At 44.4% G+C, this 16,267-nt stretch overlaps 2 protein-coding genes across 3 annotated transcripts in view; one reads left to right on the plus strand and one right to left on the minus strand.

Moving 5' to 3' along the window:
- The window catches only part of BRD8 (bromodomain containing 8), a 35,209-nt gene extending 29,620 nt beyond the window's left edge, over positions 1-5,589 (minus strand). Inside the window, exons 1-2 of one of the 2 annotated variants that reach the window (XM_047729240.1) lie at positions 5,270-5,589; positions 4,223-4,319 (exon numbers count right to left, since the gene is read on the minus strand). In XM_047729240.1, the coding sequence (XP_047585196.1) occupies positions 4,223-4,319; positions 5,270-5,288 (116 nt within the window). In that variant the 5' untranslated portion in view covers positions 5,289-5,589. The remainder of the gene's footprint in view (positions 1-4,222; positions 4,320-5,269) is intronic. The other variant, XM_047729239.1, reaches the window with a different exon arrangement.
- Positions 5,590-5,710: 121 nt separating this feature from the next.
- On the plus strand, positions 5,711-16,093 carry KIF20A (kinesin family member 20A). The gene is made up of 19 exons (XM_047729241.1): positions 5,711-5,857; positions 6,318-6,503; positions 7,633-7,722; positions 7,824-7,943; positions 8,548-8,686; positions 9,000-9,187; positions 9,273-9,399; positions 9,582-9,776; positions 9,882-9,993; positions 10,100-10,168; positions 10,610-10,753; positions 10,900-11,065; positions 11,179-11,343; positions 11,471-11,610; positions 12,916-13,018; positions 13,525-13,720; positions 14,191-14,282; positions 14,521-14,658; positions 15,547-16,093. The coding sequence occupies exons 2-19, from the start codon at positions 6,339-6,341 to the stop codon at positions 15,862-15,864; spliced, it is 2,667 nt and encodes an 888-aa protein (XP_047585197.1). The 5' UTR covers positions 5,711-5,857; positions 6,318-6,338; the 3' UTR covers positions 15,865-16,093.
- The last annotated feature ends 174 nt before the right edge of the window (positions 16,094-16,267 follow it).

Here is a 16,267-nt window from a genome sequence, read left to right on the forward strand (position 1 = left end):
TAGATTTCACCTTTAAAGTTATTTGAGGGGTGCCTGGGTGGCTCAGATGGTTGAGCAGCTGCCTTCAGCTGGGGTCATAATCCTGGAGTCCTGGGATAGAGGCCCACATCAGTGGGCCTGCTAAGCCTGATTCTCCCTTTTCCCCCTACTCTGCTCATTCCCTGTCTCTCTCTCAAATGAATAAATAAAAGTCATGATCCCAGGGTCCTGGGATCGAGCCCCGCATCAGGTTCTCCGCTCGGCAGGGAGCCTGCTTCCTCCTCTCTCTCTCTGCCTGCCTCTCTGCCTACTTGTGATCTCTATGTGTCAGATAAATAAATAAAATCTTTAAAAAAAAGTTATTTGAAAAATATGTAACGCTGCAGAAATGCTAAATGTGACCAATAATGGAAGCCTTAGCAAACTCATTTGAACAATTAAAGTAGTAGAGATGTACCACATAGACACAAATTCAAAAATTAAGTAATCACAAGACTTAGGACAATTAAAAGGTGTCCTTAGGGGTGCCTGGCTTGCTCAATTGATAGAGCATACAACTCCTGATCTGGCTGTAGGGAGTTCAAGCCCCACGATGGCTGTAGATACTACTTAAAAAAAAAAAGAAAAAAAAAGAAAAAGGTTTCCTTAAATCTTGAGGAAAAACAGAAAATGTTAAAAATAAAAGAGGGGTATGGGCACCTGGGTGGCTCAGTGGGTTAAAGCCTCTGCTGCCTTCACTCAGGTCATGATCTCAGGGTCCTGGGATCAAGCTCTGCATTGGGCTCTCTGCTCAGTGGGGAGCCTGCTTCCCTCCCCTTCTCTCTGCCTGCCTCTCTGCCTGCTTGTGATCTCTCTATCAAATAAATAAATAAAATATTTAAAATAAATAAATAAAAAATAAAAGAGGGGTGACTGGGTGGTGCAGTCAGCTTACATTGTGGTTTCAGCTCAGGTTTCAGGTGGTTTCAGCCCAGGCTGTGATCTCGGGCCTGGTGAGACAGGAGCCCCATGTGGGGATCCACTCAGCACACAGTAGTAGGCTTGAGGCTCTCTCTGCCCCTCCCTGCTCCTCCCCTTCCCAGTAGGGGCTTTCTTTCCTTCTCTCTAAAATAGATCTTGTCAATCAGACAAGGGCAATTATCATATGACCTCACTCATATGTGGAATTTAAGAAGCAAAACTGGATCAGAGGGGAAGACAGGAAAAAATAAAGATAAAATCAGAGAGGGAGACAAACCATAAGAGACTCTTAATCACAGGAAACAAACTAAGGTTACTGGAGGGAAGGGGGTGGGAGGGATAAGGTAACTAAGTGATGGACACTAAGGAGGGCTACTCATGTAATGAGCACTGGGTATTATATAAGACTGATGAATGGGGGCACCTCAGTGGCTGTCATTAAGCATCTGCCTTTGGTTCAGATCATGATTCCAGGGTCCTAGGACTGAGCCCCACATCGGGCTCCCTGTTTAGCGGGAAGCCTGCTTCTCCCTCTGCCTGCCTCTCCCCACTGCTAGTGCTCTCTCTCCCTCAAATAAATAAATAAAATCTTTAAAAAAAAAAAAAAAAAAAAAAGGACTGATGAATCAATGACCTCTACCTCTGAAACCAATAACACATTATACATTAATTGAATTCAAATAAAAATTTTTAAAAACAAAGGAAGAAAAAGTAAATCTTTTAAAATAAATATAGGGGCGCCTGGGTGGCTCAGTGGGTTAAAGCCTCTGCTTTCGGCTCAGGTCATGATCCCAGGGTCCTGGGATCAAGCCCCGCATCGGGCTCTCTGCTCAGCAGGGAGCCTGCTTTCCTTCCTCTCTCTCTGCCTGCCTCTCTGCCTACTTGTGATCTCTGTCAAATAAATTTTAAAAAAAAATTAAAAATTAAAAAAAATAATAAAATAAATATAAAAAAGGGTATGCACTAGAAGTAAAAAGTTGGAAACCACAGTTCTACTTTATAGTCCTTAAAAAGAAATACTGAGGGGCACCTGGGTGGCTCAGTGGGTTAAAAGTCTCTGCCTTCGACTCAGGTCATGATCTCAGGGTCCTGGGATCGAGCCCTGCATCAGGCTCTCTGCTCAGCGGGGAGCCTGCTTCCCCCCCGCCCCCCGCCTGCCTGCCTCTCTGCCTACTTGTGATCTATCAAATAAATAAATAAAATCTTAAAAAGAAAGAAAGAAAGAAAAGAAAAGAAATACTGAGTGCCAAGACAGTATCAATAGGGAGAGAACAGTGTTGTTAACAAATACTGGATAATGGGACATACCTATGTGCAAGAGACCTCTGCCTTACAACATATACAAAAATTAATTCAAAATGGGGTGACTGGCTGGCTCGGTCAGTAGAGCACGCAGTCCTAGATCTCAGGGATCGTGAGTTCTAGCCCCAACTTGAGAGTTGAACCTACTTTAAAAGACAAACAAAAAAAAACCCTGAAAATGGATCACAGACCTAAATGTGTAGAGCCAAATCTATAAAGGTTTGACAAAAAAACACAGAAATAGGGAGGCCTGGGGGATCAGTGGGTTAAAGCCTCTGCCTTTCGCTCAGGTCATGATCCCAGGATTCTGGGATGGAGCCCCGCACCAGGCTCTCTGCTCAGCGGGGAGCCTGCTTCCTCCTCTCTTTCTCTGCCTGCCTCTCTGCCTACTTGTGATCTCTGTCTGTCAAATAAATAAATAAAATCTTTAAAAAAAAAAAAAAACAAACAGAGTTTCTTAGCTATGACACCAAAAGCATAAGCAACACAAGAAAAAATAAATTGGACATATCAAAACTGAAAACTTTGTTTTGTAAGTGATACCAATCAAGAAAGTAAAAGGACAGCACACAAAATAGGAGAAATATTTGCAAATTATCTGACAAGCAATTTGTGTCCAGAACACACAAAGAATGCTTAAAACTCAGTAATAGTAATAATATAAAGAATCCAGAGAATTGGGGCACCTGGGGGGTGCTCATGGGTTAAGCATTTACCTTCCACTCAAGTCATATTCCTGGGGTCCAGGATCGCTGCTCTGCAGGGTATCAGCTTCTCCCTCTGCCTCTTCCCCTTCCCCCCATTTAAGGCACTCTCTGTCTCTCTCTCTCTCTCTCTCTCTAATAAATAAAATCTTAAAAAAAAAAAATAGAATCCAAAGGATGAGAGCATTTTTCTGAAGAGATATAAATGACCAGTAAGCATATGAAAATATGCTCAACATTAGTCATCAGAGAAATGCAAATCAAAACCACAAAGAGATACCATTTCATACTCACTAGCAAGACACACACTAAGTGTTGTTAGGCATACGAAGAAATTGGGGCTTTCATTCATTGCTTGTGGGAATGTAAAAAACATGAGGCTGTTTTAAAAAATAGTTCAGGGGCACCCGTGTGGCTCAGTCATTAAGCATCTTGCTTCAGCTCAGGTCATGATCCAGGATCCTGGGATCCTGTCAGGCTCCTTGCTCAGCAAGAAGCCTGCTTCTCCCTCTCCCCTTGTTTGTGTTCCCTCTCTCACTGTCTCTGCCAAATAAATAAAATCTTAAAATAAAATTAAATTAAAATTAAAAAAAAAATAATTCAGCTGGAGGCGCCTGGGTGGCAGTTAATTGAGCCTCTGACTCTGGATTTTGGCTCAGGTCTTGATCTCAGGATCCTGGAATCAAGCCCTGAGTCGGGCTGCATGCTCAGAAGGAAGTCTGCTTAAGGAGACTTATCCCTCTATCAAAAAAAAAGAAAAAAGAAAGAAAAAAAAGGAGTCCCTCTAACCCTCTGCTTGTGTGCTCTCACTTTCTCTCTAAAATAAATAAATAAATATTTTTTTAAAAATTAAGGAAATAGTTCAGATGGTCCTCGAATTACAGAATTCCATTTGTATGACATTTCCAAAAATAGGCAAGCTACAGAGACAGAAAGGAGACTGAGTATCTGTCTGAGGGTGGGAGTGGGGGTGAATGCTAGGGAGTTGGAGATTGTACAGTGACAACTAAGGAAGGGGTAAGAGATTTCTTTTAGAAGTAATGAAAATATTCTAAAATTAGACTGTGATAATGGTCACACAACTCTGTGAATATACTAAATTATGTGTATATACTAGGTTAATTTTATTTAATTTGAATTAAATCTCAATAATGCTGTCAAAAAAGAAATACTGCTTAAACGCTAGTATGATTAACCACAGGAATCCACCAGTGAAATAAAAAAAAAATACCCAAAGTTTCTAAGACCCAAGAAAGCAGCTTTCTTAGAAATCTTACCAGTTTTGATCTCCACTCCTCATTACTGAAGAGGCTAAACAGAGCTTCTCTCGGATGGACCATGGCTCTGTAGGGCCAGTACTCAGCAGCTTGTGTTCTAAAAGGAGAAAAGTCTTAGAGAACAACCACTGAGGCACTAGTTCTAAGGCCCAAAGTAAGGACTAAAAGCCTAATGCAAAACATCCCACCTTGTAGGAACAAAGTGAGTTACTACACACAATCTTGATTTTCACCTATGTCCTAAAAAATCATCACTTTTCATTCCCTGCAAATTGCGCTGAGTATCTGCCAAAACATTCTACTTCTTCAAATGACACGGCTACTTTGTTTTATTGTAAAAAGGCAGGGGAGAATGCCAGCGTAAGAATAAGAATGCCAGTTCTCCCGAAAGGCCCAGTTTTAAGACTACTTGATTCCAATTTGAACGCCAGGGCTTCTTTCCCAGGATTCCCAGCAGCCGCTCCCCTCCCCCATCCCGCGCTTCCTGCCCTGCCTCCTTCTTAGCATAAACTTGTTTACTTCTCTCCGTACTTCAACCTCCCTCTAGCTGTCAGGCCTAAAATACACTCTCAGCTCAGTGTGCGAAACAGGAAAATGGCTCAGATCCACATAACGCAATTTCCCTAGCGGCCGAAAAAGCTAAGAGTTAAAGTACCCAATTTCTCTGGGAGATAGACCACGGGCTTCACAAACGGGGGCCAGAAACGAACGGCTGAGAGCCGGTTACTCCCTATGGCTCACAGCATCTCTTCGTCTGCACACCCAAGTCTCCTGAGCCCCTTTATCTCACATTCCGCAGAGTTCCCAAACACACAAGGATTCGCTGAGCTGCTTCTCTCAAATCTCCGCAGCCTCCCTGAGACACAACACCCTACACTTCTTCTGGGCCTCTAATCGTTAGTCTTCACGATACGGCCAAGCGCAGGTCTCTCAAGACCCTGAACTCTTGGGCAATAATTGCTCCTAATCCCCAAACGTGAGACAGAAATCTGGTACCTAGCCTGTGGTCTAAAAGGCCTTCCACGCAAAAACAGCGGACATACTTACTACCCGTTCCTGTCGCCATCTTGGCCCTGAAGTCTCCAGCCCCCTCAGGGAAGAAGGTCTGGCACGGCCGATGCCCGAGAACTCTGGGAAATAGAGTCCGGGAGTTTGTTCGCGATGCCTCCTGGGAAACGTAGTCCCATTCTCCCGGATGAACAAGCCTAAACCAGGCTTCTTGAGTGCTCTTGGGAAGCAATGTGCTAAAGAGGATGGCGCTGAAGCCTCAGAATATCCTTTAGGTTTCTTAGAAAGAAGCTCCTAGGGTGCAAAGAAAAGTGTTAAGCGCGAAGAACTGTAGGCGGCCCAAGTCCAAACGCCGTCAGTTGGTAACCCGGACCCACATTAGAAAGCAAAGGTCAAGCCAGAGCAAACGGTCCACCAGGCTCATCCGCCCCCTTTCCTTGCGCTGATTGGCAGCTGCAGGCTTCGCTGTCTGATTGGCCGAACGAACGCAGCGCGTAATTTAAAACATTGTATCAGTAACAAAGGTGCGCCTCGTGGGTGGAGTTGTGTTCTCAGACGGCGAAAGTCCAGGTTCGGCAGCAGGGTGTGTTAGCCGGTACCAGAGGAGGAGCGAGTGTCGCGTCTTCGGTGAGTTTAGGGCTGTGCCAGAGCCCAGCTGTGGTACCAGTTCTTGCCCTCGAGGGATAGGCTTTTAGAAACCGAAGCTGCCGCCACCCCCTCCCCTCTTTTTTAATACCTCTGTCCTCCCTTGGGGCCTAGAGTGAGGTTGGAGAAGGAGCCTAAGGCAAATATACCTTCTCCTCTACACCGGTGAGCGAGGCACCCTAGTTAGTGTATGGCCTTCTGCTTTTGGAAAAGCGAGATATCTTCATTCTTTTTGGCGGTCGGAAATGCCAGAACAGGATTACGTGATTAACTCCTTCTCTTAGCCCCTATCCCTCTCTCTACTGGCATTTGAAGGAATAAGGGAGTAGGAATTAAGGCAGCGAGAGGAAGGTGTCCTGGGGCAAGGAAATTGTTTCTTAGAATTTGCAGCCCCTTCTGTCCCTTAAGGTTCCCCTCCCGACCCACTCTTGTCTCTTTGTAGACCTAAGCTGCCCCTGCTGTCATGTCGCAAGGGATCCTTTCTCCGCCAGCCGGCTTGCTGTCAGATGAGGAGGTTGTAGTCTCCCCCATGTTTGAGTCCACAGCTGCAGATTTAGGGCCTGTGGTACGCAAGGACCTGATATCAGACTGCTCTGTCATCTCCACCTCCCTGGAGGATAAGCAGCAGGTAAAGGAGTTGGACAGTGGCTTGTCGGCAGAAAGTGATAGCCTCAGTCTACCAGTTGTTGTTAACAGAATTAGTATGAGGTCAAAGACAGCAATCCCAAGGGTCTGAGAGATCAATTCAAAATTAGGAGCAGGACAAGTAAAAAATGTAAATTTGTGTGTCCATAAGAGCTATTATTTGCATTCCATTAATGAAAGATACTCACGTGCATACTCAGTCCTATGAGGGAAGGCTAATAGTTCTCTTCTTCACCGTGAGGCCTAGATGTGTTAAATAATTTGCCCAATACCATATTGCCATTTAGTATGTTTTTAATATCAAATGTAACTTCCATTTATGGAGTCTTTATGCCAAACTGGGGTTTCTCAGCTGCAGCATTATTAACATTTGGGGCCAGATAATTCTGTTTTATGGGGCTGTCTTGTACCTTAAGATGTCTAGCAGCATACCTGGCCTCTACCCACTAGATGTCACTAGCTCCTTCCCACTGTGACAACCAAGAAACTTCCCCTGACGTAGCTAAATGTCCCTTGGCAGGGAAATAGTGCTGGTTGAGCACAACTCTACTAGGATGTCTCCTCTTTTATAGAGAAGATTTCATGAGAGCAGGAGCCTTGGTAATATCCCTGACTGTGGACTACCAGAACATTAGAGTTCCCAGGCCATAGTAGGTAGATCTCTAAACATCTGTTGAATGAATGAAGTGGGTTCTATTATTAACCCAGTTCTATAGATATGGAAACAGAGGTGGGAATCTAAAGAACTTGTTCAAGATGTCATACTTCTAAATGATGGAATTGGATCTCAAATTTAGGTTCGTCTGCCTCTAAGGTGCTTTACTACTATGTTTTGCTGTAATACCACAGTCTGATTTGCCTACCAGTTAACCAGTTCTAATTCAGAAAGTCAGTGTGGCAGGCCATGTTTCCAGGATACTGAAGACAGTGAAGGGTGATAAAACAGTGAAAAAACCCATGTGGGTTGGAATGAATATGGAGCTATAGAGTAGCTCTCTGTACAGACATTTGAGGTGAAATGGAGGTAGTGTTAGCAGACTCTCTGGAAATAAGCTATGTTTTCCCATCTGCTTGGAAGTAACTGCTGATTCTGCCCTGGAATTCTGCCACAGGTTCCATCTGAGGATAGTACAGAGAAGGTGAAAGTATACCTGAGAGTTAGGCCCTTGTTACCTTCAGAGTTGGAACGACAGGAAGATCAGGTGAGTGTCTGAGGTGGGAGGATTTAAGATGGAATGATGCAATACAGTAGTTTCCCGGGATTGTTTCCTTCTGTGATTTTTTTCTTTTTACCCCTTCTCAGGATTGTGTCCGTATTGAGAATGTGGAGACCCTTGTTCTACAGGCACCCAAGGATTCCTTTGCCCAGAAGAGTAATGAGAGGGGAATTGGACAAGCTGCCCATAGATTTATCTTTTCCCAGGTATGGAGCTACTATTTTATGAACAAGAACCAACATATTAGGAGCAACTTTATTCTCTCTTTAGAGGGGAAGCTTTTCAATTGACTGTGAGTTCCATTACATGTCTATAATTTTGGGGACTCGTGTGCGAGTCAGTGCATTTTATGTGCATTAATTCCCAACATTTCCCATTATTATTATCATTCTTGTCCCTATTTTCCTGATAAGGATACTATGACTCAATGAAGGTTATGTTGCTGAATCGGTAGTGTTAGACCTTGCATCTAGAATTATCCACCTCCAAAGCCCACGCCTGTGATTACTATGTTGCTCTAAGGCCTGCACAATGGCCTTGGAGACTACTGAAGATCAGAGGCAAAGACCAGGTTACGATCCCTCCATTCCTGATAGTACCTGAAAATATTTGTTGATTTGGATGAAAGAGGCACTGGCAGAGAGCAGTTTAGTTTTCAGTGTTTGGAGAGCATCTGGCAGCACTGCAGGAAGAGGTTGCTTGAGTAGTCTCCAGAGCCAATCACCCAGGAAGGGACATATCTGCTGGCTCTGTACAGGAGGCAAGTGGGAGATGAGGAATGGGCCTCTGAGAAATTGGGTCTGTCTCTAGATCTTTGGGCCAGAAGTGGGACAGGCATCCTTCTTCAACCTGACCGTGAAGGAGATGGTAAAGGATGTACTCAAAGGGCAGAACTGGCTCATTTATACATACGGAGTCACCAACTCAGGGAAAACCCACACAATTCAAGGTGAGTGAGTGGTAGGCCTCACAGAATTACTGATTGGCCTGTACTGATGCTTTTTGTTTTGTTTTGTTTTAAGATTTTTTAATTTATTCGTTTGAGAGATAAAGATAAGGAGAGTGCATGAGCAGGGGGGAGGAGAAGAGGGAGAAGCAGGGAGCTCGACATAGGACTTGATCCCAGGATACTATGGGATCATGCCCTGAGCTGAAGGTCAGAGGGCAGACACTTAACCAACTGAGCCGTACAGATGCCCCTGTAATGATGTTTTTGAATTTGGGAAGAACACTCAGCTATCCATCTTTCACCGTGTTTCCAGGTACCATCAAAGATGGAGGGATCCTACCCCGGTCATTGGCTCTGATCTTCAATAGCCTCCAAGGTCAACTTCATCCAACACCTGATCTGAAGCCTGTATTCTTCAATGAGGTAATCTGGCTAGACAGCAAGCAGATCCGACAGGAGGAAATGAAGAAACTGGCCCTGCTAAGTGGAGGCCTCCAAGAGGTGAAGTGCTAGGTTTACAGAGGTGGGGATAAGAGGACAAATCTGTGGAAAGCTGTGTGCTTATTTTCTCCCTGGCCCCCTCCAGGAGGAGCTGTCCACCTCCTTGAAGAGGAGTGTCTACATTGAAGGTCGGATGGGGACCAGCACCAGCTTTGACAGCGGCATCGCTGGTCTCTCCTCCAGTCACATGACCAGCAGTAGCCAGCTGGATGGTATGTACCATGACTGGACTTTGTACCAAGTAACAGTAGAAACCCACTCCCTTGCTTCCAGCAGCTGCCAGATGTATAGACCAAAGGTTTCAACCTAAGCTGCTCCTTCTAAGGCCCCCGCAGGCCGAAGGGGAGATGGACTACTCTAGAGTTGATGCCGTGTACATGGGCTTCTTCCCCAGAAACGAGTCACCAATGGGCACAGCCAGACACTGCCCCTGTGAGTGTCCCTGCTGATATTCGCTTCTCCATCTGGATCTCCTTCTTTGAGATCTACAATGAACTGCTTTATGACCTGTTAGAACCACCTACCCAGCAGCGTAAGAGGCAGACTCTGCGGCTATGTGAAGACCAGAATGGCAATCCTTATGTGAAAGGTATGGGAAGTTGGGGGGGCTGACAACAACCCTGAAACGGGACTTGGCAGAAACCTGGACAAGTTAGGTGCTCCCATCTTTTGTGTGCCTTTCTCTTTGCCTCAGATCTCAACTGGATTCATGTTCAGGATGCTGAGGAGGCCTGGAAACTGCTCAAAGTGGGTCGTAAAAACCAGAGCTTTGCCAGCACCCATCTGAACCAGAACTCTAGCCGCAGGTGATGGGCTGTGGGAGTCAACTTACCATAAGTTCTAGGAAACAATAGTTCTCCGCCTAGTCATGGAAGATACACAGTGACTTTTCATTTTATTCTTGATTTCTAGTCACAGCATCTTCTCGATACGGATCCTGCACCTTCAGGGGGAAGGGGATATCATCCCCAAGATCAGCGAGTAAGTTTTTCCCTTTAGAAATGTGGGCTGATGGGGTGCATGGGTTGTTCAGTGGATTAAAGCTTCTGTCTTCGGCTCTGGTCATGATCCCAGGGTCCTGGGATCGAGCCCCACATCCAGTTCTCGGCTCAGCAGGGAGCCTGCTTCCCCTCCCCACCCCCCCCGGCTGCCTCTCTGCCTACTTGTGATCTCTATCAAATAAATAAATAAAATCTTAAAAAAAAAAAAAAAAGTTTAGAAATGTGTGCTGCTTGGTCATAAATGGTACGGAGGCAGGGGTTAAGGGAAGTCCTCAGAGTTATTACTTTTATTAGAGCCTTGCTCTGCTTTCTTGGGTACAAAGATCCTTGGTGGATCCTCCCCTCCCAGAGAACTATGTGAAGGGCTGGAAAGCTCATAACATGTGGGGTCCTTATGTCAGATCCTGTCCCACCATTCAAGGTTGTCACTCTGTGATCTGGCTGGCTCAGAGCGCTGCAAAGATCAGAAAAGTGGTGAGCGGCTAAAGGAAGCAGGAAACATTAATACTTCTCTGCACACCTTGGGCCGTTGTATTGCTGCCCTGCGCCAAAACCAGCAGAATCGGTGAGCTTCTGACTGTAAACTGTGGGCTGGGATGGTCTGGGGCACTGCAGCTTGCTAAAGAGACCTCCTGGTCATTACTGGAGATGGTGCTGGGATACTCCAAGGGCTGGAATTCTTTTCACAGCTGTTCTCTGATCCTTTGCTAGGTCAAAACAGAACCTGGTTCCCTTCCGTGACAGCAAATTGACTCGAGTATTCCAAGGCTTCTTCACAGGTCGAGGCCGTTCCTGCATGATTGTCAATGTGAATCCCTCTGCATCTACCTATGATGAGACCCTTCATGTGGCCAAGTTCTCAGCCATTGCCAGCCAGGTAAGAAGCTGTAGGTGCAATGGTTGTGCTCACTTTGGGCTGGTACCTTATTTAAGGAATCTGCTAGGGACTAGTTATCAATTCACTTGATTTCCCACCCACTCCATCCCTAGCTTGTGCACGCTCCACCTGTGCAATTGGGATTCCCATCGCTACAGGCATTCATCAAGGAACAGAGTCTACAGGCATCTCCCAGCTTAGAGATGGGAGCTAAGACAGATCCAGGTCTTGATGATAACACTGAAAATGACCCTGACATCTCCATGTATGGCAAGGAGGTGAGAATGCAAGAAAGCTCTGGGTAGCAGCTTGATGGCTACATATTTTCCACGCTGCCTTCTAGGTGGGCCTTTACCTTTGTGGGGCATGGACATCTGATCACTTGTGAACTGTGTGTCCCTCCAGGAGCTCCTACAGGTGGTGGAAGCCATGAAAGCACTGCTTTGTAAAGAACGGCAGGAAAAGTTGCAGCTGGAGATGCAGCTCCGTGATGAAATTTGCAATGAGATGGTGGAACAGATGCAACAACGGGAGCAGTGGTGCAGGTATCAGCTGAGTGACTGCTCTTGGTCTGTCAACTACACCAGATAGAGGGTGGGAATAGGGACTAGGATAGACTTGTACCTTAAGCTCTTTTCTCCAAACTTACTCCTCAGAATTTTCACTCCCTTTTCTTCTCTTTTTAAAAAGAAAAACTGATTATTGGGGCGTGTGGGTGACTCAGTTGGTTAAGCTTGACTCTTGATTTTTGGCTCAGGTCATGATCTCAGGGCCATGAGATGGAGCCCCCCCCCATTGGGCTCTGCACTGGGTGTGCACCCAGCTTTAGGCACTCTCTTTCCCTCTCCCGCTGCCCCTCCCCCCGACTTGCTCTCACTCTTTTTTCTTTTTTAAGATTGTATTTATTTATTTGACAGAGATCACAAGTAGGCAAAGAGGCAGGTAGAGAGAGAGGGGGAAGCAGGCTCCCCGCTGAATAGAGAGCCTGATGTGGGGCTCAATCCCAGGACCCCGAGATCATGACCTGAGCCAAAGGCAGAGACTTTAACCCACTGAGCCACCCAGGCACCCCTCGCTCTCACTCTCTTAAAAGAAGACTTATTATGGAGTATAACTGACACCAATATTAGTTTCACACGTACAACCTAAGGATTTGACAATTCCATACATTTTTCAATGTTAACCACAGTAAGTGTAGTCATCATCTATCAGCCATACATTATTACAGTGTTACTGACTATACTCCTAATGCTGTACTTTTCATCTCTGTGACTTATTATACAATTGGAAGTTTTTACCTTTTAATTCCTTTTACTGATTTTACCCATTCCTCCCACCCCCTATCCCCGGCAACCACCAGTTTAGTCTGTTCTCTGTATTTAAGCCTATTAAAAAAAAAGTCTTTGTTTTTTAGATTCCACATGAAAGTGAAATCATATGGTATTTTGTCTTTCTCTGATTTATTTCACTTAACATAATTTCTCAGTCCAAAAAAAAAAATTTTTAGTCCATCCATGTCATTGCAAAAGGGAAAGATTTCATTCTTTATGGCTGAGTAGCATTCCATCTTTTGTGTTGCATGTGTGTGTATATGTACCCCATCTTCTTGTCCTGTTCCATTTTCGACCTGGGCCGGTCCACCCCTCCTTAGGCAACCTGGTGGTCCCCCGCTCCCGGGAAGTCACCATATTGATGCCGAACTTAGTGCTGACACCAGCATAGTGCATTACAACCCAGAACTCCTGGGCTCAAGCGATCCTCCTGCCTCAGCCTCCCGAGTAGCTGGGACTACAGGCACGTGCCACCATGCCCATACCCCATCTTCTTTATACATTTTTCTCCTCTGACAGTGAACATTTGGACACCCAGAAGGAACTATTAGAGGAAATGTATGAAGAGAAACTAAAGATCCTCAAGGAGTCACTTACAAGTTTTTACCAAGAAGAGCTTCAGGTGAGTTGCCCTGAAAGCAGCCTGAACTGGCCATTGATTCCCATCACTAGCTTGTCTGATGTAAATAGATTTTATAAACTCGGTAGGGGAGGAATATGTAACTCAGTTTTTTCCTAGTCTTCTTGTATAGGTGTCAGTCTATGAATTAAGGGTTGGTTGACCTTGAAATAATTTAAGTGTTAACAGACTTTTTTTTTTTTTTTTAATTTTAAGATTTTATTTATTTATTTGAGAGAGAGAGCAAGCATGAGCAGGGTGGGAGGGGCAGAGGGAGGAGAAGCAGACTCCCTGCTGAGTGCGGAGCCAGGACCCAGAACCCAGAAGATCACTACCTGAGCCAAAGTCAGACTGAAGTTAGGTACTTAGTCGGCTAAGCCACCCAGGTACCCTGCTAACGGGCTTTTCAAGCATAACAATCAGGGAAGATTTTGTTCACCGTTCAGTCATCTGTTCCTGCAGGATTTGCCTGACTCTGGATAGAACTGTGCTCTCTGCTTCCCTCTTAGGACCGGGATGAGAAAATTGAAGAACTAGAAGCTCTTTTGCAGGAAGCCAGACAGCAGCCAATAGCTCAACAGTCAGGGTCTGAACTTTCCCTTCGGCGGTCACAAAGGTTGGCAGCTTCTGCCTCCAATCAGCAGCTCCATGAGGTTAAAGCTAAACTGGAACAGTGCAGAGCAGAGCTAAACTCCACCACTGAAGGTAAGGAAGGAGAGAGGGCACAAAGCATAGGAGTGGTTCAGAGAAGAACTGTTCTTGAAACTTGGGCCTTCAAATTCCCAACTCCAAGATAATTTTCTCAACTCTGAGCTACATCCCCTGACCTTTCACTCTAGGATGCACATGACCTCCCTTTTTATATTTGCTGCAAATATAAAAGCTACTGTGTTTTTTTTTTTTTTTTTTAAAGATTTTATATATTTATTTGACAGAGATCACAAGTAGGCAGAGAGAGAGAGAGAGAGAGGAGGAAGCAGGCTCCCTGCTAAGCAGAGAGCCCGATGTGGGGCTCGATCCCAGGACTCTGGGATCATGACCTGAGCCAAAGGCAGAGGCTTTTTAACCCACAGAGCCACCCAGGCGCCCCCTAAAAGCTACTGTTAATTCAGTTAAGAGGTAAGTCCAAGGCTAGAAAGCCTACATGTTGAAGTTTTCTTGTTTCCTTCCCTCAGAACTACAGAAGTATCAGAAAATGTTAGAACCACCACCCTCAGCCAAGCCCTTTATCATTGATGTGGACAAGAAATTAGAGGAGGGCCAAAAGGTAATTTATACCTTTCTCGTTACCAAGGATCTTACCTAAGGCAGCTTCCAGCCTTCTATCTGTGGTTCATGTGAGGACCAGGATTATTATTTTTTGTGCACAGTCCTGCAGAGTGGTTACTTCATTTAGCTGACTAGCCTTCTAATTTTACTTCTCTTCAAGTGGCTATTTAATTCCTTCAGCTCATTATCTTGGTTGATCTTGGCCACAATGTGGTTCCTACTCTTATTTTATTCAGAATATAAGGCTGCTGCGGACAGAGCTTCAGAAACTTGGTGAATCTCTCCAGTCAGCAGAAAGAGCCTGTTGCCACAGCACTGGGGCAGGAAAACTTCGTCAAGCCTTGACCACTTGTGATGACATCTTAATCAAACAGGTCAGGGCACCTTATATATATCTCCTTTTCTCCCATCAGCCCACTCTAAAACATATGTGAGAAAGAAGAATGAGAAGCAGAAGAGAAATGCAGAGGTTTGGGGGCTAGTCTTAAAGGAATAAAATTATTTATTAAGTACAAGGTTACTAATCTAAGTAATTTATAGGCATTTTCTGTTATAACAAACCTATGGAAGTAGATCATATTTCATCCAAAATGTGTAGATTTTAAGGGGCATCTGGCTGGCTCAGTCAGTAAACTTTTATCTTGGGGTCATGAGTTCAAGCCCCACATTGGGCATGGAGCCTACTTAAAAAAATAAAACTCTGTATTTAAAAAACAAAAAAAGCCGAAATGCATAGATTTTATGAAAGTATTATTTTATATACCACTAAGACAAAACACTAACAATTAAGCTATGACAATCGTCATCAGTAAATGCACCCTGATTTCAGAGTGCAAAAAAAAACTTAGACTAAGCACAGCCTTTTTTTTTTTTTTTTAAGTTTATTTATATTTGGTAATCTGTGCACCCAGCATGGGGATCAAACTCATGACCTGAGACCAAGAGTCATATGCTCTACTGACTGAGCCAGCCAGGTGCCCCTAAACACAGCTCTTAATACATAGGCACTAGGGCTCTTGGAGGTTAAATAAACTTATTCAAGCTCATGCCACATATTATAAAATGTCCTTCTATTCAGTGCTATTTGTTTGGGTTTTAAAGAAAACACTCCCTATTCAATGATAAGCTCTTATTTTAAAGAATTAATCTTTGTAAAAACAGTGGTTAGTAACTAGGTAGTGGATGGCAAGTGTTACCTTGCACTTTTGTTTCTCTAATACACCAGACCAAAATGTTTATTTAATTTTATTCATCTTCCTTAGGATCAGACCCTGGCTGAGCTCCAGAACAACATGATGCTAGTAAAACTGGACCTTCGGAAGAAGGCAGCATGCATCGCAGAGCAGTATCATACTGTACTAAAACTCCAAGGTCAGGCTTCTACCAAAAAGCGCCTTGGTGCCAACCAGGAAAACCAACAACCAAACCAACAGCCCCCAGGGAAGAAACCATTTCTTCGAAATTTACTTCCCAGAACACCCACCTGCCAAAGCTCAACAGAGTGTAGTCCTTATGCCCGAATCCTGCGCTCACGGCGCTCCCCTTTACTCAAATCTGGGCCTTTTGGCAAAAAATACTAAGGCTGTGGGAAAGGAGAGAGCAGTCATTGCCCTGAGGCAGGTCACTGCTTGAGAAACAGGTCTCTTAAAAAGCTTTACCAATACCTGGAACTGTATCCAGAATGCAATATACATACACTAGTTATTTTCCTCCCTTTTGTAATATAATCAAATATGTAATCTCATGCTTTTTTACTTATATGGTTTCTATGCACACACAAAGTTATATTAAATAAACATACTGTTCACATTTTTTGTGGGTTTCTTTCACATTTTTTGTTTGAATTCCAAATTTAACAAATTCATTAAAATGGGACTTTTAAAACAGGGAAAAAATTAAAATTAAACATCATTTGGGCCCCTTGGAACCTTGAACAGGAATGGCAGTAGAGATATGTAACTAGTGGACAGCCAAGCTAAGAAA

Source organism: Lutra lutra, chromosome 5 (genome assembly GCF_902655055.1).
Source record: "Lutra lutra chromosome 5, mLutLut1.2, whole genome shotgun sequence".
NCBI classification, from domain to species: Eukaryota; Metazoa; Chordata; class Mammalia; order Carnivora; family Mustelidae; genus Lutra; species Lutra lutra.

Excerpts from the sequence above, each read along its gene's own strand:
- KIF20A (XM_047729241.1), top strand. The coding sequence starts at position 6,339 with ATGTCGCAAGGGATCCTTTCTCCGCCAGCCGGCTTGCTGTCAGATGAG. Across the intron at positions 7,723-7,823 it reads TGGAACGACAGGAAGATCAG|GATTGTGTCCGTATTGAGAA; the intron begins GTGAGTGTCTGA and ends ACCCCTTCTCAG. Across the intron at positions 9,994-10,099 it reads AACCAGAACTCTAGCCGCAG|TCACAGCATCTTCTCGATAC; the intron begins GTGATGGGCTGT and ends CTTGATTTCTAG.